Source organism: Macaca fascicularis, chromosome 14 (genome assembly GCF_037993035.2).
Source record: "Macaca fascicularis isolate 582-1 chromosome 14, T2T-MFA8v1.1".
In the NCBI taxonomy this organism is placed as follows: Eukaryota; Metazoa; Chordata; class Mammalia; order Primates; family Cercopithecidae; genus Macaca; species Macaca fascicularis.
Genome location: NC_088388.1, coordinates 115976144 through 115993413, shown reverse-complemented (window position 1 = coordinate 115993413; position 17270 = coordinate 115976144). Strand labels below are relative to the sequence as shown.

The 17270-nt window shown below is 47.2% G+C and overlaps 1 protein-coding gene across 2 annotated transcripts; it reads right to left on the bottom strand.

The window, feature by feature from the left end:
- Positions 1-567: 567 nt before the first annotated feature.
- On the bottom strand, positions 568-3661 carry LOC102147190 (proprotein convertase subtilisin/kexin type 7-like). 2 transcript variants are annotated; one of them, XM_045370099.3, is made up of 4 exons: positions 2828-3661; positions 1918-2011; positions 1540-1657; positions 568-1215 (listed from the first exon to the last, which is right to left on the bottom strand). In XM_045370099.3, exons 1-4 carry the CDS (start codon positions 3009-3011, stop codon positions 853-855), a joined length of 759 nt encoding a protein of 252 aa, XP_045226034.1. In that variant the 5' UTR covers positions 3012-3661; the 3' UTR covers positions 568-852. The 2 variants fall into 2 exon arrangements, with proteins under 2 accessions (XP_045226034.1, XP_073871380.1); XM_074015279.1 differs by lacking the exon at positions 1918-2011 and having other exon boundaries at positions 2828-2956.
- Between the last annotated feature and the right edge of the window lie 13609 nt (positions 3662-17270).

Genomic DNA, 17270 nt, shown 5'->3' with positions numbered 1-17270 from the left:
GAGAATGGCGTGAACCCGGGAGGCCGAGCTTGCAGTGAGCCGAGATCGCGCGACTGCACTCCAGCCTGGGCGACTGAGCAAGACTCTGTCTCAAAAAAAAAAAAAAAACAAATTAGCTGGGCGTTGTGGCACATGCCTGTAATCCCAGCTACTCGGGAGGCTGAGGCAGGAGAATCACTTGAACCTGGAAGGCAAAAGTTGCAGCGAGCTGAGATCCACCGTTGCACTCCAGCCTAAGCAAGAAGAGTCAACCTCCACCTCAAAAAAAAGAGGCACCTGGCCCGGTGGCTCACGCCTGTAATTCCAGCACTTTGGGAGGCGGAGGCGGGCAGATCACAAGGTCAGGAGATCGAGAGCATCCTGGCTAACATGGTGAAACCCTGTCTCTACTAAAAATACAAACAATTAGCCGGGCGCGTGTAGGCTGAGGTAGGAGAATGACGTGAACCCGGGAGGCGGAGGTTGCAGTGAGCCAAGATGGTGCCACTGCACTCCAGCCTGGGCAAAAGATCCAGACTCCGTCTCAAAAAAAAAAGAGGCCGCCCATCTCCAGGTGGATAGTGTTAAGGGAAAAAAAAAGGGGGATGGAGGCCAACCCAAAGGCGGCACCAATCCCCTGTCCAACACCTTCTCACCGAAAGTTCCCGTTTGGCTGGAGGAAGACCCTGTGGCTCTGACCAGACTTCTCTGGCAGCAATCCTCTGCCATTTGTATCTTAAGAAGGCCCTCACCCTCTTTGAGTGGAGTCAGAGGATGCCTCAGATTCCACATGTAAGCATCAGGGCTGCTTTCTCTCAAGAGCTCTCTAATTTTGGGAAAGAAGAGCCTGTCCCACACTGTCAGGCCCTGAGGTCAGCAGATCTGCTCCTCCTTCCCGTGCAGTAGGTCGTCTAGGTGCTGATGAGGGCAGTCCAGGGTGCTCTTGTTCTGAGACAGGCTCCAGTCCCCTTGCTCCAGCAGGTCTGGGACAAGGAGGTCAGAGGTGGTGGAAAGGCCCCTGCTCTCTGTTTCTACTTCGTCTGGATCCTTGCTGCTGCAAAGTGGCACTGATTCTAGCTCTGTCCCTTCCTCCTTGGCTTTCCGGCTCCGATGGGGCCAGTGGCAGGGTCCACTCCTACAAACTTGGTTGGAAGCCACATTCCTCTGGCTCAAATATACTTCCAGCATGTAGTAAACGGTCCAGAAGACGGTGAAACAGCCTACCAGCACCAGGGTCTGGGGTCGAGGCAAGCACCTACGTGAGGCACTGTTTCCCGAAACCTACAAGCTTTCTCAGCCCAGGACAATGAGCTCAGAAAGTCTTTTTCCTTCTAGGGACTGCCTTTTTCACACAAGCTCTTTCCCCTGCCCCCTCCCCCGACAAGACCTGTCCTGTAAGAGTTAGGCTAGCAGGGTAGGAGCAATGCTATGAAACCACTGCTGGGACCCAGGTCTTCCCAGTCCTTCGCCACGCAGGTCACCCTGAGAAGCACACTAAGAACTCCATCCCCAAGACAGGACAGTCCCGTCTACCCGCAGCTTGAGTCTTGGCCCTAGTACCTTGAGGGTGTTGGGGGTGATGGTGTAACCATTTTCCTCAGGAATTTTCAGCCCCGGTGGGCAGGGCAGGGTGAAGTCATCGTGCAGGTATTTTCCACTCATGGCACTCTCTAGCAGCCTGTGGAGAAGAAAAGAGGATGCCCCACTGACTGTGGTGCCTATACCATCTGCCCTCACCCATCTTCCCCTCTTACAGCTGAAGACAGGGAAGCCCCACAGCAGAAAGGAGAGGCCCAGACTGAGTTCCCAGCCCAGGGCTCCATCTCCCGGCTTGAGGCTGGAGCTGGGAAACACAGCCGGGGTTCAGAGGGCGATGGGCTCCCTAGGCGGCCCTTCCCCTTGAGTGGCCTTCCATCTGACACATGCAGCTTTACCCACCTTTGTCTGTCCCTGATGTCTACTGGACTCCACACAGAGCCATATAGGGTCAGCTGCCATTGCCGGAGGATGCCGACCTGGAATGACTCATCCCCTAGGGCAGCAAGGGGCAACTCGTGAGCCGCGCCCCTCTGTCAGCCATGCCAAACAGCAGAGGCCCTGCCCACCCTGCCACCCAAAGGAGCTCAGGCCACATGGTCTGCTCTAGGAGCTGCCTCACTCTGTCCCACTGACCCCAGGATCTGCAGAAGGGCCTCACTGGGTGCCCCTAGGGATGGAAAAGGTGGAAAGGTTGTACTCCAAAGCAGAGTCTTGCTTTTCTCTCCCATATTTTGGGGGTTCAGCTGGGATTCTGCTTGGAGAAAATGTCTTTCTACCAAATTAAAGAAAGCTTTGAAAACCACTGGTCTAGTGAATACCTAACTTGACTGGAGGATGGGAGGGTTGAGCTCAATTTCCAGTCTATACACTGACACTAAAGAGATTCAAAATTCATGGACATTGTGGCCTTCACTTATGGTGACCTTCCACAAGTCACCTCAAACCTCTGGGCCAGTTTAAAAAAAAAATGGTGAAATGAGTCCTGCCCTTACCTGCCTACCGGGGCTGCTGGCCGAAGGATGGTTATACGTAAAAGGACTTGAAATGTGGTTTCAACAAGGACTTTTGTTGCTATTCTAGGAAAATGGGTGGGTCGCTCCTCCAGGGAATATGAGAGGCAGTATAAATGAACAGTTTCAGATAGCAATGCCCATTTCATGGATGGGACACACTCTTGGCATCAACCCTGTTGGTCCAATGGCAACCCTATATATTGAACACGGGACACTTTCTGTGGGGACTCTGAGATGCAGAGGGACCAGATAACAAGCGGGAAAGGCAGGGCCTGGTACGAGGGCACGAGGCTCACCGACATCCCTGACGACAAGCCTGTAGGTCCCTCGGGCTCTCTCCCCCCAGCATCGCACAGTGGAGAAGGTCCAGTCGTTGAAGCCGTTGGGATCCCTGAGGAAAGAACACAGCAGAAACAGGTGGAAGGCGTGGGCCAGAGAGCTGACCTTCCTCCAGCAACACTTTCTCCCTGTAGTAGCCATGGAAACTTGGGAGGGTGCCCCGAGGGGTTCTCAGGTGCCCCTTGCCCCTGGGGTCTCATGGAAGGAGGAACTTGTGTTAACGTGGTGTGGTGGAAAAAGCAAGCATGGAGTATGCACAGGCTTGGAATCCCATGGATCTAGGTTTATTCTTATTCTCTTGGGCACTTACTAGCTCCATGACTTGTTTCCTCTTTTTTTTTTTTTTTTTTTTTTAGAGACAGGGTCTCACTCTGTTACAAGCTGGAGTGTAGTGGCATGATCACAGCTCACTGCAGCCTTGACTTCCTGGGCTCAAGTGATCCTCCCACCGCAGTCTCCTGAGCAGCTGGGACTATAGGCATATACCACCATGCTCGGCTAATCTTTAAATTCTTTGTAGAGACGGTCTCACTTTGTTGCCCAAGCTGGTCTTGAACTCCTGGCTTCAAGTGATTCTCCTGCCTTGACCTCCCTAAGTGCTGGGATTACCGGTGTGAGGCACCACGCCCGGCCAGTTTCCTCATTTGTAAAAAGAGGTTACAAAGTATAATCTACAGGATTCTTAGAAGGATTAGAGAACGTGTATGTGAGGTGCAGGGCCTAGCACTGGAAGAAGGCATGTGATGAAAGGCTTCCAGCCGCCAGGGATAGCCAGTGCCACAGTAGTTCAGGACAGTGCCAGGATCCACTTCTCCCATTTCTTTTCCTTGGAAAGGCCCTTGCTGAAAAGGTTGCTCAGGCCTTGGGCGGGTGTACCTACAAGTCCATCCTGCAGGGGGCGCCGACGAGGGACATCGTGCCGCTGGGGCAGAACAACTTCAGTTCCAAGCTGCCGCGCCCTGGGTGAGTGATGGAAACTGTCACTGCCACATGCTACAAGGTCTTCAGCCCGGACATCTCCAGGTCCATCCTGCTGACTGTGGAAAGTCAGGCTGGGCAGCTGGGAAACCAGCCCACAACCACGCCTTCACTTCACCCCCATGTACACAAAGACACACGCTCACTGAAGCCACATACAAATGTCTACGGCAACCCTTACTGGGACCTCGCCTATACTAGTAAATAGAATGGAGTTGCTGCTCTCAAATTTACAACATAGCTTCAAGTCTAGTTGGGAAGACAGCACATACCCAAGACACAATATAAGAATCCAGTAGAGCAACTTCAATCATTCATTCATCCAAAAAATTATTTACTGGATACCTCCTACATTTCAGGCACTGTACTAGATGCTGGGAATATAAAGATTCTTATCTTTAGGCATGGTCCCTGTCTTCTACCTGCAAGTGGAAAATGATATGGTATGGGAAACATACATAGTTGATAAGGGAAGAGAAATAAGTCTGATGGTTTTAAGCACACAGCAGTGAGATGTGCTGAAGGAAATGAATACAGATTGGTAGAGATGGTTGATAGGGGGCATTGTAGGCAGTGGAAAAGGCGTGAACAAAAATGGGTGAAAATGCACACATCTCACTGAAGACTATGCACAATTATTTTTTTTAAATGCTGGTGGATAAATTTCATGCAAATTATGTGAGTGAGAAAAACAATCTCAAAAGAAGCATGTAGCCGGGTGTGGTGGTGTGCATCTGTGGTCCCAGGTACCCAGGAGGGTTAAGTGGGAGGATTGCTTGAGCCTGGGAGGTGGAGGCTGCAGTGAGCCATGCTCATGCCGCTACACTCCAGCCTGGGTGACAGAACAAGACTCTGTCTCAAAAAAAAAAAAAAAAAAAAAAAAAGAAAGAAAGAAAGAAAGAAAAAGAAAAAGGATGCATAGTGCACAATTCCAGTTACGTGACATTCATTGAAATAACATACCTGCAGAGATAAATAAAAGATAAATGGGTGCCAAGGGCCAGGGATACAGGGAGGGGATGGGTGTCGCCAGAAAGGGGTAACACAAGGGAGTCTTGTGATAATGGAATTGTACTGGATCTTGGTTGTGGTGGTAGTTATGCAAGGCTACATGTGATAAAATTGCATACAGCTACACACACGCAAACACAAATATTGACAGCATGTATATCTGGTGAACACTGAATAAGCACTATGGGTTGTACCAACGTCTATTTCTTGGTTTTGATAGTATACTTTAATTGTGTGAAACATTAAGATTGGGAGAAGGGTGCATGGGACTTCCCTTGTACATTTCTTTGCAACCTCCTGTAAATCTACAATTATTAAAAAAAAAAAATCTACTGAAGTGGAAGACTCAACTGGGGACTATTAAGAAATTAGGTTGCAATGAGGACAATTTTTTTTTTTTTTTTTTTTTTTTTTTGAGACGGAGTCTTGCTGTGTCTCCCAGGCTGGAGTGCAGTGGCGTGATCTCGGCTCACTGCAAGCTCCGCCTCCCGGGTTCACGCCATTCTCCTGCCTCAGCCTCCCAAGTAGCTGAGACTACAGGCGCCCGCCACCACGCCCGGCTAGTTTTTTGTATTTTTAGTAGAGACGGGGTTTCACCATGTTAGCCAGGATAGTCTCGATCTCCTGACCTCGTGATCCACCCGCCTCGGCCTCCCAAAGTGCTGGGATTACAGGCTTGAGCCACCGCGCCCGGCCTGACAATTTTTTTTAAAGCACCCTTTCTTCCATTAATTTATTCCAGGCCAGGCATGGTGGCTCACTCCTGTAATCCCAGTACTTTGGGAGGCTGAAGCAGGAGGATCGCTTCAGCCTGGGAGACATCATCTCTACTAAAAAATTTTAAAAAATAGCTGGATATAGTGGCAAGCACCTGTGGTCCCAGCTACTCAGGAGGTTGAGGGTAGGAGGATGACTTGTTGAGGAGGTTGAGGCTGCAGTGAACCGTAATTGTGCCTCTACACACACTAGCCTGGGCAACAGAGTGAGATCCTGTCTCAAAAAAAAAAAAATTATTCCAATATGCCATGCAGAGTGCAATACCTTCATTTTACAGACATAGCAGCTCAGAGAGGTACTGAAAGTAGGTGCTGGGTAACCTAGGATGGGATGGGAAAGACTTTAAAGATTTTTATTTTAAATAAGCAACTGAGACCTATTATAGATGACTGAGCAAGGACAGAGTTGGTTTTTTGTTTGTTTGTTTTTGTTTTTGTTTTTTTGAGATGGAGTCTAACTCTGTTACCCAGGCTGGAGGGCAGTGGTGTGATCTCGGCTCACTGCAACCTCTGCCTCCTGGGTTCAAGTGATTCTTCTGCCTCAGCCTCTTGAGTAGCTGGGATTACAGGCACCTGCCACCACGCCCAGCCAATTTTTGCATTTTTAGTAGAGACGGGGTTTCACTGTGTTGGCCAGGCTGGTCTTGAACTCTAATCTTGTGATCCGCACCCACCCCCCGGCCTCCCAAAGTGCTGGGATTACATGCTTGAGCCACTGCGCCCAGCCAGGACAGAGTTTTTTTTTAAAAAAAAGTACTGAAAGAAGGCTACTCTAATAGCTCTGGGTAGGATGAACTAGAGACAGGAGGAGACAGATGGCAGAAGACCAGCTAACGTGCCACCGCCTCTTTCTAGGGAGGTGGCTTGTGTGTGGGTAACAGAGACTGGGGAGAAGGAGGAAAGGAAAGGCTCCAGGCTTTCTATGACACCACTTTCTGTCCTTCCTAGTCCCTGTCCTTACTGACCTTCTGCTCAGTCCCCCTCTCACTGTACTCACTGAAGAGTGCCACCTCCCATTATCCACCAGGACACCAGTGTCAGAACTTCACAGTGCTTTACTACCTCCTTAACTCTAGACCTTTATCCGTGCTGTGCTGGCCACCCACATTCCAGCCGTACTCTGGATGTGTCTTTATTGGAGGCTGCTTCCTTTTTGAATGGTTTAGTTACGTTCATTTTGGATTTTCTTTCTTTCTTTTTTTTTTTTTTTGAGACGGAGTCTCGCTGTGTCACCCAGGTTAGACTGCAGTGGCCGGATCTCAGCTCACTGCAAGCTCCTCCTCCCGGGTTTACGCCATTCTCCTGCCTAAGCCTCCCGAGTAGCTGGGACTACAGGCGCCCGCCACCTTGCCCAGCTAGTTTTTTGTATTTTTTAGGAGAGACGGGGTTTCACCATGTTAGCCAGGATGGTCTCGATCACCTGACCTTGTGATCCGCCCGTCTCGGCCTCCCAAAGTGCTGGGATTACAGGCTTGAGCCACCGCACCCAGCCTAGTGGGTTTTCTTATTAGATAAACAATACAAATTAACTGAAGGTAAATTGGAAAAGCAGATGAATTAAAATGAAAACAAAAAAGCACCCAGAATTTTCCGTAACATGTTGGTAAATATCCACCCAGGCCCTTTCTGTGTGTGTATGGATGTGTGCATGTGTACATTTTCCTTTTTTCTTTTTTTTTTGAGACAGAATTTCTCTTGTTACCCAGGCTGGAGTGCAGTGGTGTGATCTTGGCTCACTGCAACCTCCACCTCCCGGGTTCAAGCGATTCTCCTCCCTCAGCCTCCCAAGTAGCAGGGATTACAGGCACATGCCACCACGCCCAACTGATTTTTTTATTTTTAGAAGAGATGGGGTTTCACCATGTTGGCCAGGCTGGTCTCGACCTCCTGACCTCAGGTGATCCACCGCCTCGGCCTCCCAAAGTGCTGTGATTACAGGCGTGAGCCACCACGTCCCCCTAAGAAAATTTCCTTGAGATCTTTGAGAACTCCTCATTTTTGAGAACCCCACTATACCACATAATTTTCCAATGAAATGCCTGAATATTTTAAGTCGTCACTTCAGATATGTAATGAGTGTGAAAGTGTACTTAAGAAAGAGTAAAGCGGCCGAGCACAGTGGGTCACGCCAGTAATCCCAGCACTTTGAGAGGCCGAGGGGGGCAGATCACAAGATCAGGAGATCAAGACCATCCTGGCTAACATGGTGAAACCCTGTCTCTACTAAAAATACAAAGAATTCGCCGAGCATGGTGGCGGGCGCCTGTAGTCCCAGCTACTTGGGAGGCTGAGGCAGGAGAATGGCGTGAACCTGGGAGGCGGAGGTTGCAGTGAGCCAAGATTGTGCCACTGCACTCCAGCCTGGGCGACTGAGCGAGACTCCGTCTAAAAAAAAAAAAAAAAAAAAAGAGTAATGAATTCCATATACACGCTGTTCCTGGGCGCAGTGACTCATGCCTGTAATCCCAGCACTTTGGGAGGCTGAGGCGGGTGGATCACTTGACGGGAGTTTGAGACCAGCCTGGCCAACTTGGTGAAACCTGGTCTTTACTAAAAATACAAAAAAATTAGCTAGGTGTAGTCGCACACATCTGTAATCCCAGCTACTTGGGAGGCTGAGGCAGGAGAATCGCTTGAACCCGGGAGGTGGAGGTTGCAGTGAGCTGAGATCACCCCACTGTACTCCAGCCTGGGAGATAGAGCAAGACTCTGTCTCAAAAACAAAAACAAAAGCAAAAACAAAACATACACCCTTTGTAGTTATCTGGCTGTCTCTTTCTGGTTAAGTGCTTTGCTTTCGTTGTACAACAACCTCGAAGATAGCACATTCAAATGTGTGCCTAATTAAACATACGAATCCTGGCTGGGCACGGTGGCTCACGCCTGGAATCCCAGCACTTTGGGAGGCTGAGGGGAGGAGGGGTGGATCACAAGGTCAGGAGTTCGAGACCACCCTGGCCAACATAGTGAAACCCCACGTCTACTAAAAATACAAAAAAAAAAAAAAATAGCTGGGCATGGTGGTGGGCGCCTGTAATCCCAGCCACTCACGAGGCTGAGGCAGGAGAATTCGCTTGAACCCTGGAGGTGGAGATTGCAGTGAGCCGAGATCATGCCTTTGCACTCTAGCCTGGGTGATAGTGCGAGACTGTCTCAAAAAAAAGAAAAAAAATCAATTTATTATGGCTTTTCAGGGTCTTTCTCAAGATAAAATCCTGATTTCTGAATTCCAAGAGTCCACTGGTGTTTCTATTATAATGTCCATCTCTCTCTTTGAATGAATTGCAAGTCTCTTTCCCTGACTAAATATGAATTATTCTGTGGCAAGCGTCTTATTCCTCCTTGTAGCCTCAGTGCCAGGGAAAACCTGGCACAACAAATATTTCTTGATAAATATTTAATGGATGAGTAAAGTCAAGGTTAATTTTTTTTCTTTTTTAGATGGAGTTTTGCTTTTGTTGCCCAGGCTGGAGTGCAACGACGTCATCTCAGTTCACTGCAACCTCTGCCTCCCGGGTTCAAGCGATTCTCCTGCCTCAACCTCCCGAGTAGCTGAGGTTACAGACGCCCACCACCACAACTGGCTAATTTTTGTATTTTTAGTAGAGACAGGATTTCACTATGTTGACCAGGCTGGTCTCCAGCTCCTGACCTCAAGTGATCCACCCGCCTTGGCCTCCCAAAGTGCTAGGATAACAGGCGTGAGCCACCATGCCTAGCCTTTTCTTTTTGTTTTGTTTTGTTTTTTTTTGAGACAGAGTCGTGCTCTGTCACTCAGGCTGGAATGTAGTGGTGCGATCTTGGTTCACTGCTACCTCTGCCTCCCAGTCCCAAGCGATTCTCCTGCCTCAGCCTCCCGAGTAGCTGGGATTACAGGTGTGTGCCACTACACCTGGCTGATTTTTGTATTTTTAGTAGAGACAGCATTTCACTGTGTTGGCCAGGCTGGTCTTGAACTCCTGACCTCAAGTCGTCTACTCACCTCAGTCTCTTAAAGTGCTGGGATTGCAGGCCTGAGCCATTATGCCCGGTCTAGCTGTCGTCTTATTTTGGAAGAGATTTGCTCACATTAGCATTTCTTTTTTTTTTTTTCTTTTTTTTTTGAGACAGAGTTTCAGCCTTGTCACCCAGGCTGGAGTGCAGTGCTGCGATCTCGGCTCACTGCATCCTCCACCTCCTGGGTTCATCCTGCTTCAGCCTCCTGAGTAGCTGGGATTACAGGTGCCTGCCACCATGCCCAGCTAATTTTTTGTGTTTTTTTCTTTTTTCTTTTTTTTTTTTTTTGAGAAGTCTCGCTCTGTTGCCCAGGCTGGAGTGCAGTGGTGCTATCTCAGCTCACTGCAACCTCCACCTCCTGGATTCAAGCGATTCTCCTGCCTCAGCCTCCTAGACAGCTGAGACATCAGGCATGCACCACCACGCCCAGCTAATTTTTTTGTATTCTTAGTAGAGACAGGGTTTCACCATGTTGGTCAGGCTGGTCTCAAACTCCTAGCCTCAAATGATCTGCCCGCCTTGGCCTCCCAAAGCGCTGGGATTACAGGCGTGAGCCACCACGCCCAGCCCTCGCATTGGCACTTCTTATGAAATGACTACTTCCCCAGGAATGGGCTCTCTTTCCACTTTTCTGACCCTCAGCTTTCTGTTCTTATCTCTTATCTGAGTTCCAGCAGTTATCCTGTAGTGATGATGAGCAGAGTAGGAGTCTTTCCCTTATGGCAGGAAGTGTACCCTATCTGCCAAATTACAGTTCTGGTTGTGCCCTGGTAAATGGACACCTAGAGACTTTCTATGTAAGAGCAGTCAACATGACCTTAACTGTGGCAAATGTTTCTTGCCCATTGTCAGGCAGACTTCATCAGCTCCTCTCTATTATAAGGTCCCTGGGGGCAGGAGCTAGGTCTAATTTGTCTTGGTATCTCCTGTAATGTTTAGCACAGTAGCCCAGTGTCATCCTCGTAGCAGATTAATTCAGCAACGATTTATTAAGTGCCCATGAAATAGGCATTTTACTTGGTTCTGGGGATACCAAACAATGTCTGCCTTCATGGAAATAACTTGTCTTATATAGTGGCAGAAAGTTGACAATTGAACTGGGTGATAGGTAAATAGGGGATCATTGTACTATTCTCTTTACATTTCTGTGTTTGAAATTTTTCATAATAAAAAGTGTAAAAAGGTAGAGAAAGGGGGAAGAGTGTCCTGGGAAGAATGAGGTTCTAAGAACGTTTTGGACAAACAGATGCAGCACTCAGTCAACAACCAGAACTAATAGAGGATGTTGTTGGAACTGGCCTCATAAGTTGATCTCATGGAGCTACCTCCACGGTTACCAGAGGTTGAGAAGGGTAGGGAGTACGGGGGAATGAAGAGAGGTTTGTTACTGGACTTGGTAGCTTACGCCTATAAACCCAGTGCTTTGGAAGGTTGTGGTGAGAGGATCTCTTAAGGCCAAGAGTTTGAGACCAGACTGGGCAACATAGAAAGACCCCATCTCTACAAAAAACAAGCAAACAAAAATTAGCCAGGGATGGTGGTGCAGGCTTGTAGTCCCAGCTAATGGAGAGGCTGAAGCAGGAGAGTTGCTTGAGCCTAGGAGTTTGAGGTTACAAGTAATCTTGCCACCACACTCCAGTTTGGGTGAAAGAGCAGGAACTTGACTCTGAAAAATAATAATAAAAAGAATAAGAAAAAAAAAGAGATGTTGGTTAATGGATACAAAAATACAGTAAAATACAGTTAGAATAAGTTCTAGTGTTTGATAGCAAAGTAGGATTACTATAGTAAATAGTAATTTATTGTGTATTTCAAAATAGCTAGAAGATTTAGAGTATTTCCAACACAAAGAAATGGTAAGTATTTGTGGTGATGGATACCCGAATTACCCTGATTTGATTATTGTATGCATGTATCGAAATATCAGATGTATCCCATAAATATGTGCAATTATTATGTACGAATAAAACAAGAATTGGCCGGCCGGGCGCAATGGCTCATGCCTGTAATCTCAGCACTTTGGGAGGCCGAGGGGGGAGGATCATGATGTCAGGAGATTGAGAGCATCCTGGCTAACATGGTGAAACCCTGTCTCTACTAAAAATACAGGAAAAAAAAAAATTAGTCCCAGCTACTCGGGAGGCTGAGGCAGGAGAATGGCGTAAACCCGGGAGGCGGAGCTTGCAGTGAGCTGAGATCCGGCCACTGCACTCCAGCCCGGGGACAGAGCGAGACTCTGTCTCAAAAAAAAAAAAAAAAAAAAAAAGAATTGGCCGCTGAGCACGGGACTCACATCTATAATCCTAGCACATTGGGAGGCTGAGGTAGGTGGATCACCAGGTCAGAAGTTCGAGACCAGCATGGCCAATATGGTGAAACTCTATCTCTACTAAAAATACAAAAATTAGCCGGGCATGGTAGCGTGCGCCTGTAGTCCCAGCTACTCAGGAGGCTGAGGCAGAAGAATCACTTGAACCCAGGAGGCGGAAGTTGCAGTGAGCCGATATCGTGCCACTGCACTCCAGCCTGGGTGACAGAGTGAGACTCCATCTCAAAAAAAAAAAAAAAAAAAAAAAAAAAAAAAAAGAATTGGCCTTATAATTACATCAAAGCCTTTATTATTTGAAGGACATTAAGGCAGTATCTACAGCACTCAGGCTGGAGGCCTTTATAGGTGTAGAGGAGGGTTGGTACTTGAAGCCCAGGTGGGACTCTGATTTTTCCTTCTTCACTATTTCTAGAGTCTCTAGCCCAGAGTATAGCTAACCCATATCAACAGGTAGAATGCACTGATAACATCCTGCCAATAACTGCTTCTTCTTTTTTTTAAGATGGAGTTTCACTCTTGTTGTCCAGGCTGGAGTGCATTGGCACTATCTTGGCTCACTGCAACCTCTGCCTCCCAGGTTCAAGTGATTCTCCTGGCTCAGCCTCCCAAGCAGCTGGGATTACGGGCACCCACTGCCGTGCCTGGCTAATTTTTGTATTTTTAGTAGAGATGGGGTTTCACCATGTTGGTCAGGCTGGTCTCAAACTCTTAACTTAGATGATCTACCCGCCTTGGAATCCCAAAGTACTGGGATTCCAGGTGTGAACCACCATGGCTGGCCAATGCTGCTTCTTCACTCTTGCTCTAGCTATAGTCAAATCTTCCGCCAATCTTAGAAGCGGTGGATGGGAATGACACCTTGGGAAAAGGAAAGGAGTTTATCAGTGAAAGGATTGGCATTCAAGGGGACAATCACATCTTCAGGCTCCTTCTTTTTATGAATCTCTAAGCTTTCTTTCAATCATTTCAGTCTATGATTTCTTTCAATCATACAGCCTATTATAGGCTCTAAAGGTGAGGCTGAATAAGTTGCTTGCAGACTCTTGATAGTAGTGGAAAGAAGAGTAAATAAGGCTGCTGTTGTCTATGCCTCAGCTCAGGCGTACTGAATTAGAATGACTGGGACAATGTCTCCAGATGATGATTACAGATGCTAAAGACTAAGAACTGGGCCAGGTGTGGTGCTCACGCCTGTAATTCCAGCACTTTGGGAGGCTGAGTTGGGTGGATCACGAAGTCAGGAGATTGAGACCATCCTGGACAACAAGGTGAAACCCCATCTCTGTTACAAATACAAAAATTAGCTGAGCGTGGCAGCACATGCCTATAATCCTACTCTGGAGGCTGAGGCAAGAGAATCGCTTAAACCTGGGAGGCAGAGGTTGCAGTGAGCCAAGATCATGCCACTGCACTCTAGCCTGGTGACAGAGCGAGACTCCATATCAAAAAAAAAAAAAAAAAAAATTAAGAACTGATTTATACCATTTCTCTTTGCTTACATTCATGGAGCAAGCATATAGACCTGCAAACTTTTGCCTTCATTAAATTTCATTTGATTTATTTGTCACTTAGCTAGATTGCTAGTGATGTTTCTCTCTCAAAACAGGAGAGTGAAATGCTTTACACCTTAGGAAATATTAAGGGAAATTCAGTTTACGGTTCATTGAGTAGTCATCTTTAAAATGAATTCAGAATAAGGAACAGTCAGTCTTTCTCCCTACCCCCCACCTTCGTCTCCAATATATTAAAGATGCAAAAAGCACACCTGTCCCTTGTTTTCAGGGAAGCTAGAGTGTTGCCAATGGCAACTACCAGACCACTTGAGATTTACTACTGCAGATTCCCTAAGCAACTTTGGAAACCATCTTTGCAGGTAATCTTCAGTGAGAAAAGGCTAAGGATAAACTAGTTCTATTGCTTCCCCAGCTACCACCTGTTTCTGAGTTTTCCTGTGTGGCATAGCAGACTCTGAACAGCCTGTTCACCGGGGGAAGAGTTAAGGGTTCTCTGTCTCCACTGTGTCTCTGGGGCAAGGCAGAATACAGAGAAAGGTTTCTTTGGAAAAAGCAGAAGCAGCATCTGCTCTGGGTATAGGCAAATTGCAAGAACTACTTGCCAGGAAGAATTGCTGCCCAGCTCGTAGCCTGGCACGGTGGTGTTAAAAAGACTCTTTTCAAGCTCCATTGGCACTTCTGGGTATTACAGAATTTATAGTTGAATGTTCTCTGAGATCTGTGGAATAAGAAGCACCTTTCAAGATTTAGACATAATGGCAAACGTATTAGGGTTCTCCAGAAAAACAGAGCTGATAGGATATGTGTAGATATATAGAAAGAAATGTATTGTGAGGCATTGGCTCATAAGACTATGAAGGCTGAGAAGTCGACCATCTGCTATCTGCAAGCTGGAGGCCTAGGAAAGACAGTGATGTAGCTCCAGTGTAAGCCTGAAGGTCTGAGAACCAGGAACGTTGATGTCTGAGGGCAGAAGAAGATGAATGTCCTTGCTCAAGCAGAGAGAGCAAATTTGCCCTTCCTCTGACTTTTTGGTTCTATTTGCTCCCTCGACCAGTTGGATGATGCCAGCCCACATTGGTGAAGATGGATTTTCTTTGCTCAGTCTACTGATTCCATTGCTAATCTCATCTGTAAACACCCTCACAGACACACCCAGAAATCACATTTTACCAGCTATCTGGACATCCCTTAGCCCAATCAAGGTAACATATAAAATTAACCATCAGAGAAAGCAACAAGAAATCAACTTCATGGTCCAGTTACCATTTCCTCTGTGATGTCAGTGATTTCAGTCTGTTGATATTTTTGTTATCTGAAATAACTCTGTCTTACATGAATTTTTGCTGTCTTTTTAGGGTCCATCTTCTAATAGGAGCCTCCTTCCTCATTGTTCCTAGCAAGTCCATAGGATATCTAACATCCTTCAGTCCCAAAATATCCACAGTGCTCTATCAAGAGCTGTGGATGCTCTGAGCTGTTCTCTTAACACCGCCTCCCACCATACTAGCTGGCGTGGCAGTTTCTGCTAGGGATTGTCACAGCTCTGATGGGGACAATGCACATTGCTGTATTCAGTTACTGTGCTGCGGTCCTTCCCGGATACTGACATCTCTGTAGGCTGGCACTGCCATGACTCTGTTCCCTCTTGTGGGCACTCTGAGTCTTTTCAGCTGCTCCACTGAGAGCCTTCTGGGTATTAAAGGAGTACCTGGGCTGTAGCATAGAATAATTTCCCTTGCTCTTTTGGATATACACTCAGAGAGAAGTCCCAAAACATGTTATTTGAGCCCTACTGTGTTACAGAGACAGAGAAACAGCTCTTTCTTTAGGTTTTTGTTTTGTTTTGTTTTGTTTTGTTTTGTTTTTTGAGACAGAGTCTCACTCTGTCGCCCAGGCTGGAGTGCAAGGGTGCAATCTCCGCCCACTGCAAGCTCCGCCTCCCTGGCTCATGCCATTCTCTTGCCTCAACCTCCCGAGTAGCTGGGACTACAGGCGCCCACCACCACGCCCAGCTAATTTTTTTGTATTTTTAGTAGAGACGGGGTTTCACCATGTTAGCCAGGATGGTCTCGATCTCCTGACCTCGTGATCTGCCTGCCTCAGCCTCCCAAAGTGCTGGGATTACAGGTGTGAGCCACCACGCCTGACCTTTTGTTTTTGTTTTGAGGCAGCATCTCACTCTGTTGCCCAGGCTGGAGTGCAGTGGCATGATCTCGGCTCACTGCAACCTCCACTTCCCGGGTTCAAGCGATTCTCGTGCCTCAGCCTCCCAAGTAACTGGGACTGCAGGCACATGCCACCATGCCCAGCTAATATTTGTGTTTTTAGTAGAGATGACGTTTCACCATGTTGGCCAGGCGGGTCTCGAACTCCTGATCTCAAGAAACCCGCCTGCCTTGGCCTCCCAAAGTGCTGTGATTACAGGCATGAGCCACAGCACCTGGCCCAAGAAACAGCTCTTTCAATGTCTAGACGAGACTTGTCTTTTCCATGTGCCCGGGATCTTCAGCTAAGGGGTTGAAGTAGAGTAGGGGTTGCGTTTGAGTAGCAATGACCACATTTCATTCTGATGATCAAGGCATTGGCTCTTGAAAAAGCCTATCATGGTTGGCTCCTTATTTCTCTAGAAGGAAGAGTCTCAGATGAAGTGCCCAGCCTTCCTACCAATAAACTTCCTTAGACGCATCCCACCAGCTAGCCAGCCATACCCAGCCATACCTGAGTCATCTTCAATAGACAAGATGAGAGCTCTGATCCAACCCTGCACCTTGTGCTATCTTAAAGCTTTGTTTTTCATGTTTGTAAGCTTTATTTATCCTATAGGATCATAAGACACTTGAGATCAGAGGCCATGTTTTCTACTTCTTTTATATTTGTAGCATTAGTGTAGCCCCAGAACTATCCTACCATGAAGTAAAACAAACCTAAGTAACCCTTTATAATTTAAAAAGTACTTTTGTAAGTATTGTCTCATTTAGTTTTCACAACAACTTCATTAGTTAGGTTATTATCTTCATCTTGCAAATGAGATCATCCAAGCTGTCCAAGGTCACCAAGCCACTTAGTTGCAGAGCTGAGTCTTGAATCACCATTAACTCACTCAATGTTCAGGTCTCTTTCCATTACTCCACTGCTGCCAGCTTCAGGAACCAGCTATAATGCTTATACTCTAAAGCTAGCTGCTACCTTCCCTCTCTTCCCTCCTCATCTCCCAGATCTCAGCAGGAAATGTGAAAGAGGACTGAGTACAAGCCATTTTTCTTTTCTTTTTTTTTTTTTTAAGACAGAGTCTCACTCTGCTGCCCAGGCTGGAGTTCTGTGGCATGATCTCCACTCATTGTAACCTCTACCTCCTGGGTTCAAGCAATTCTCCTGCCTCAGCCTCCCCAGTAGCTGGGATTATAGGTGCCTGCCACCATGCCCAGCTAATTTTTATATTTTTAGTAGACATGGAGTTTCACCATTTTGGCCAGGCTGGTCTTGAACTCCTGACCTCAGGTGATCAACCTGCTGTGGCCTCCCAAAGTGCTGGGATTACAGGCATAAGCCATTGTGCCCAGACAATTCATTTTATTTCATCCTTATTCTTTCCATTTTCAACTTGCCTTCTTGTATGTGGTGCCTTTTCCTGCTTGTATCTGAGATTGTCTTATGGTCTAAATGTTTGTGACACCCCCCACCACCCAAAATTCATATATTGAAGCCTTAACCCTCAATGTAATGGTATATGGAGATAGGGCCTTTCTTGGGGAGGTACTTAGGTTTAGATGAGGTCTTGAGGGTGGGGCCTTTA